Source organism: Trachymyrmex septentrionalis, unplaced genomic scaffold (assembly GCF_001594115.1).
Source record: "Trachymyrmex septentrionalis isolate Tsep2-gDNA-1 unplaced genomic scaffold, Tsep1.0 scaffold37, whole genome shotgun sequence".
NCBI lineage: Eukaryota > Metazoa > Arthropoda > Insecta > Hymenoptera > Formicidae > Trachymyrmex > Trachymyrmex septentrionalis.
Genome location: NW_017305536.1, coordinates 9,250,373 through 9,256,752, shown reverse-complemented (window position 1 = coordinate 9,256,752; position 6,380 = coordinate 9,250,373). Strand labels below are relative to the sequence as shown.

The window sequence follows — 6,380 nt, the reverse complement described above, 5'->3', positions numbered from 1 at the left end:
ACGATTTTGTGGGCCTTTCCCGGTAGACCGTTAATCTTCTAAAGTTAGGTGAAGTTTTTTTTTAAACATTTCTGGAAAAGTAGGGTAAGTAAAGAGCCATTTTTTTGGCTCTAAAATAAAAAATATTTAACTCGCACAAATCGTATTGATATTTTTCGAAACTAGAGACCTACAAAATACATGCAAGAAAGTATACATACAAGTATATACCCTTCATTACAAAGATATTTGTAAATTTTGCAGAGAAAGTTCATTCAGCACTTTTTATTCCACATATGCGGGGCAAAAAATTCCACATAATGGGGTAAAAAGTACCAATACTTCTATATCAAGTTTGAACTATTTTCAGAGACAAAAATAGGTACATATTAGAGGTTTTTTATTATAAAGTACCTACATTAAGTGGGTTTTGTGTTATAAGATTGACATTTTAATTTTAATGTATTTTTATTATAAGATTTCTAATTGTAATTTTGTTACATTAGTTGTAGTTTTGTTTCTTCTTTTTCAAGTTTTTCTTAGGTTAAGAAAACATGTCAATAATTTAATTTTCTGTTAAAACTGAAATTATCAAAATGGAACATTTTTATTTTTGTGTTATAAGATTGACATTTTAATTTTAATATATTTTTATTATATTTCTATTGTAACAAAATTACAATAGAAATATTATAAAAATATATTCATCAATCTTTCTCTTGTAGTTGCGCATTCTGAACATCTTTTAGGAATATTATATACAATCTCGTTAATTTTTTCGTAAGTTATTACTATAATATTCAACGTAATATGGAAACTTTTGTAATAAACATTATCAAAGCTTCCTTACTTTGTTATGTACAAATAGTGTAAAATATAAGATTATTCTTAATAAAAATACAACTGAAAGTCTCTCGGTAATTTTTCAGAATGCTGTCTTCGCCTCTGATTTCGATAATATTAGGCTCATTCTATGCGTTTGTGTCGCTAAACTTTATCGCTTTGACAGATTTTCTGAACCTCGAGATATTAAACGTTAAAGTTAACCTTAATAGGTTATTAACTTTAACGCTTAATATCTCGATTCATAGGGCCGTCGACGTTTTTTCTTCCAGATTCGTACAAAACGTGTCGAATAAGTCTAATTTCATCGAAATCGGAGATGAAAGTTGCATTCTGAATAATTACTAGTCTCTCTGCGACCACCACTAATACTGATTCTACAATGAGTTGACAATCGGAAGTAATCGGTGACGTTTCGTACAGACTATTGGTCAACTTCATTGATAAGACTTAGGATTACCGACTTGTTATAGAATTAACATTAACGATAACAGAACCATGGCACTTTTTACTCCAGCAAGACAAGTAAACTTCGCTGCATTGTTATTAAAAAACTATAATAAAAATATCCATTTTAATAATCACACTATTAAAAAAAAAATACAATAGAATAAGATTAATAAATACACTTATTTAATCTATCTACTTGCAAAAATGATCCCTTCAGAAAAAACTTCAAAATAACTGCGCTAATATTTTACTTTTGACTCTCAAATGCAAGGGCATGTCCGTGCAAGCTTCCTAACAATTACCAAGTAGCAACGAATCTTGTGACGTGAGATTCCCATTCTTAGTTGACGAACTGTGTAGCGGAATTTTCTAATGAATTATTATCGAAATACAGAGGTGAATCTTTTTCCCCGCGGACCTTTACTCCCCGATCTATCCTACGGTCGGATCCAACCAGACGTTCTGTTTTCATTTTGTATCTAATCAATATACGAAATGGATCAAAAATAAATAATAACACGAAACGTCTTCCTCTGTTTACTTTTATAGATGATATTTGTTAGATATATTTATATAGATATATTTTTTATTTATATACAGAATAATATAGATATGTTTGTATATTATATTTATACAGACATGAAAAAATATATAAGTGAAGAAGGCTATATTTGGTCCAAACAGATGTTGGTGCCTAATAATATGTATATTTATTTGAGCAAATTATAATTTCACGCAAAGAAAAGTCAGGAGTCCCAGGTTCAAATTCTGGACGAGGTGATATTTTTCGCGATGAGTCCTTTGCAATATTTTAAGCTTCTTAACATCATTAACAAATTAACGATGAATGTAAAAAATACAATAAAATTTTCAATACAATAATTGAATTGACTTTAAATAATTGCAGTAAAATGAAAAACTTTGACGAAGCCGTAGACACACACATTCGACCTTACAATTAAAGGCTTAACTCTTAAATGAATGCCACTTTGTTTTTATCGTCACCTCCTTCTTTCACGAATCATTTGTACGGGGAAATAACGACGAATAGATGCTATGTAGATCGCCGATGTGTTTTGGTCGACGTTGAATCATTCCGCGATGACGGACCTCGAGTTGGCGTGACTTGTTCCCTAGGATGAAGCAGGGGTTCCGCCGAATAAAAATTTAATACGTTCGAGATACGAGATATTACAAATAAAAGATCGGCGTAACACGAGGAGGAGATAATGGAGATCGATCGCTCCGTTGTCGATGATGCTATTAGCGTAGCGCGAGCTAGCTGGCCAAGAGGAAATAACCACGAACTACGATGAACTATTTTGTTTTTCATTCCACTTTAGTGAAGGCAAAATAGGAAATTATTTCATGGATCGCGTCGTTTGTTTCCCTTTCTGCTGCCATTTTGTCGACGACACTTGTCGCAACACAACTTTGCTCGCACGATACCCACCGTTTTATCAATCGAACCTGAAACGGGTATCGAGTATCGAGCGTTTTTTTTTGGCACTCGGTAACGGTTACGTGAAACCGAATGCGGAAATGGAGTAGTCATTGTACGAAGAAATATGAGTCAAATATTTTTGCCAAGCAAATCTCTTCATGGGCTTCAGATTAATTAATTATCTTTTTTCGGTGAAGAATTATATATCAGATCTGAAGAACATTTTTCATAAAATACGTAGACAGTGCATAAAAAGGCGCCACGAGTATTTAAACTACCCTCTTAATAGCGGCTCTCTATCTTAATTCTTCGTTACAGTAATTTTATTTGTAATGGAGTGAAAAACAAAAGATTTAATATCGTAAATTAAATTTTTTAACTTCATTGTTTAAATTAATAAGACATATTGAAGATAAGAAGCAGTAGACAGCGATTTACAAAAATAATATGATTACAAATAATTCAAATTGGTAGACAATTAGACGTTACGAATTTAACAGTGCAGTAACAGTGATAGAGTCTATAAGCTACATTACACATGTAACGTTCGATTAACTGTAAAGCCTTACCTTGTCCGTGTGATTGGTGAGCTTTCTGCCGTCCATGTACCAGGACAGCTTGGCCGGTGGTCTTGAGCCCACTGTCATGCAATTAATGTCGTATTTCCGATTGGCGCTGAGGGGCGCGTGCTCGCTGCTGAGTATCGTCACACTCAGTGGCCTCACTGAAACAGGAAAGGACGAGCGTGATCACAAAAGCGCATGGAACGAGGGAGGGATGGATGTAAAGCGGTCGAGGGCGTTGATGGCGCCTGATCAAAAAGCACGAACAAGAATTGCGGCAGCTGCGGAATTGCGGTGCTTAGAGTGGCCACGGACTTGTACCACCGTACTTCTCTACCACCCTAATGCGTTTTAAACGAGTGGTACCGCTGCAGTTACCACCTCGAACGTATTGCCGCAAAACCTACACTCTGATAGCTTCGGGAAAGGTAGGGCAGAGTGGCGCGCGCTCACACGGACCGCACCTCTCATAGATTAAGGCTGGTGAGGCGTACGTGTAGCGTGCAAACGTTGATTAATTGAGACAAGTATTGAATAGTGTGAACAAAATGGAGTTGAACATCAATCTTTAGCCTAATCGTAAGACGTTAATCGTAACTGTCAGAGCATAACAATGTTTTTTAACGAGGTTGTCTCTCCGCCCAATCGTATTAACAATTCCTCTTGACCCTCCAAGGCTGTGACAGTAGGTCTATCAGACTTACTCAATTAAATATATCCTTTATATATACATTTGCAAATTTAAATTATTAGCATTAACTTTTGTCTGCAATCATATTTTTACTCCCTCCATCTATAATTTGGATTTTTTTGTTTTTTTTTTAGCATAAATTTTCTTTACTGTTCCAAGCTTTTAAAAAGTGTGGAGAAATCTAGGACTACTTTTCAATATCTCTATTAATATTAGTAAATAGGTTTTTACAAACGTTAAAATATGTTAATTAATAAAAATTAAAATTTCCACTAAAATGAGGAAAAATGGCAACTTGTTTTAAAATTTTACAGTAAGAAAATCAGACTCCTTTCTTACACGCGTTATATCATTTTGGTTTCTTGTAATTTTAGTGCCTTTTAGTCAACATAAATTAAATAAATAGAGATCTCAGTCCAGCATCAATAATCGTATTACAAACTGATTTTGATGTTAGCTTCGGAGAATTAAACAGTGCTAATAATTCCCTCTCTAAATAAATTAGGAGGTAATTATTTTGGATAGTCTCACACACACACACACACACACACAAATAAAAATGCAAGTAAAAATCTTGTAGAAGCAACATATACGTAATAATTAATTATAACAAATGAAAATTGCAATGTGCTTTCAGTATCAGAAAATTCGCGTTTCGATAGAAATCCATTTTGTTTTGAACGAAAAATTAGTTACTTAAAAATCTCATAAGCGGAGCTTGCACTAGCCATGTTTACGAGACACTAAATTGCCCTTCGTGAAGGCGTCGCGATAAGTGGCGGTATTGACATCTCGACGAGGGAAACGTGGATGAAGGTGCCGATGTATTAGTCGCCCGATTCAACCACGAAATAAGTCTTGGGTAAATCACTCGCTGCACCCAGCCCTTCCATCGAATTTAATCGGCAACGGTTCAGCAAAGGAACGTCTTTCTTCGCCGCGTCGGGATAACGGAAAAGCGCGAAAGCGACGGTACGACGGGGGTAGATTGGGACGAAGGAGCGGGCAGGGGGGGGGGGTAGAAGGTAGAGAGAGGAGAGATTTTTCATTCAAGCCGCACCACGCCCAGAGAGTCTGGAATTAAACTTTCAGTACGCCGAACTTTTGACTCCAATGAAACATTTTCCTCTCTTTCCACCTCTTCCGCGTCCACTATTACCTTCATCTTCGCTACCTTAATCTACCGACGCTACACAATCACGTTCGCCGCTTCATCGTGTTCAATCGGCATTGGTGCTAAAGGCACGATTACCAGCATAAGCCGCCGGCACTCGAGCGTCTATAAGTCTATACAATCGCGTTGCATATTCTCATCACGCAATCTCGTGCTCATGCGGTGAATGCGGCACCGTAATTCTGCGTCTTGAACGCTATTCAATTTTCCGATCTTCAACCTTGTTTAAATGCCATTAGACCCTTTGATATAATTCGAGGCCTCTTCAACGCTGTATCTTGATCACAATTTTCGATCTAGCGAGTTTTCTAATGCAGGATAGGATTTTACGATTAATTTTTACACAGAAATATCTAAAAATTTAGTTTATATAGATATAGATTTGAAAATAATTTTAGACCATCGAAATAATTTCTAGCGAGGACGCTCAAGCTAGAATGCTAAAATGCTAAAATGTTTTCCTCATATTTGAACATCTTACATAATTACAATATTTTCACAGTTCGACAAAATTATTGTTAGATCTAGCTAAATTTTTAGATATTTTAGCAAAATCATTGGAACTGTGCATAATCTAATCGGAAATTGGGATCTCCCCTTCTTCCTTCGAAATGGTACTTTATTACGCGAATCTTTCTACCCCATCTTTTTTTTTTACTCGTGTTTATTATTTCGTTATTACGAATAAAATAACGTGCACGCTTTTTGCCTTCTCGTCGTTACGTGAGCGGACTAGAGAAGAGACATGACTAGGGGAGCAACATTCTTCTCACGTTGTATAAACGTTCGTCAGCTTTTTCACCGGTTGTATTGTATACACCCGACGGATGGTCATGACGGATAGCGCCGTGCGAAAAAGTGCGTCGATGTCCATTAGGTGACCACTGAATACTCATCGAGCAATGCGAACGCATCGTGGTCACACCGAGATGGTCTAATGGGTGTCTGGACGGATGATGCATTTCGCGCACGGATCGGATTTATACAAGTAATGTATATGTTATCTCCTATCCATAGATTCATTAGACGTTTTCACGTTTTTGCGTTTGCAAATTTAATCGTTAATAATTTTTACGTGTGCGTTTATCATTTGTATCATATGAAACACACAGTGGAAAATATTTTGTACTTGTGTTAAAATCGATCTTTATAGAAAGAATTTATTATGATTGAAATGAAACAACTGATAGTTAAATTTTCGAATTTTCTCGTGTTAAACTAGTGATTTTAACATCA

General features: G+C 35.7%; 1 protein-coding gene across 1 annotated transcript in view; it reads right to left on the bottom strand.

Annotated features, from left to right (window-relative positions):
- LOC108750418 (nephrin-like) overlaps positions 1–6,380 on the bottom strand; it is a 102,442-nt gene that overhangs the window by 29,519 nt on the left and 66,543 nt on the right. Inside the window, exon 6 of the mRNA XM_018489835.1 lies at positions 3,286–3,440. Within this exon, the coding sequence (XP_018345337.1) occupies positions 3,286–3,440 (155 nt within the window). The remainder of the gene's footprint in view (positions 1–3,285; positions 3,441–6,380) is intronic.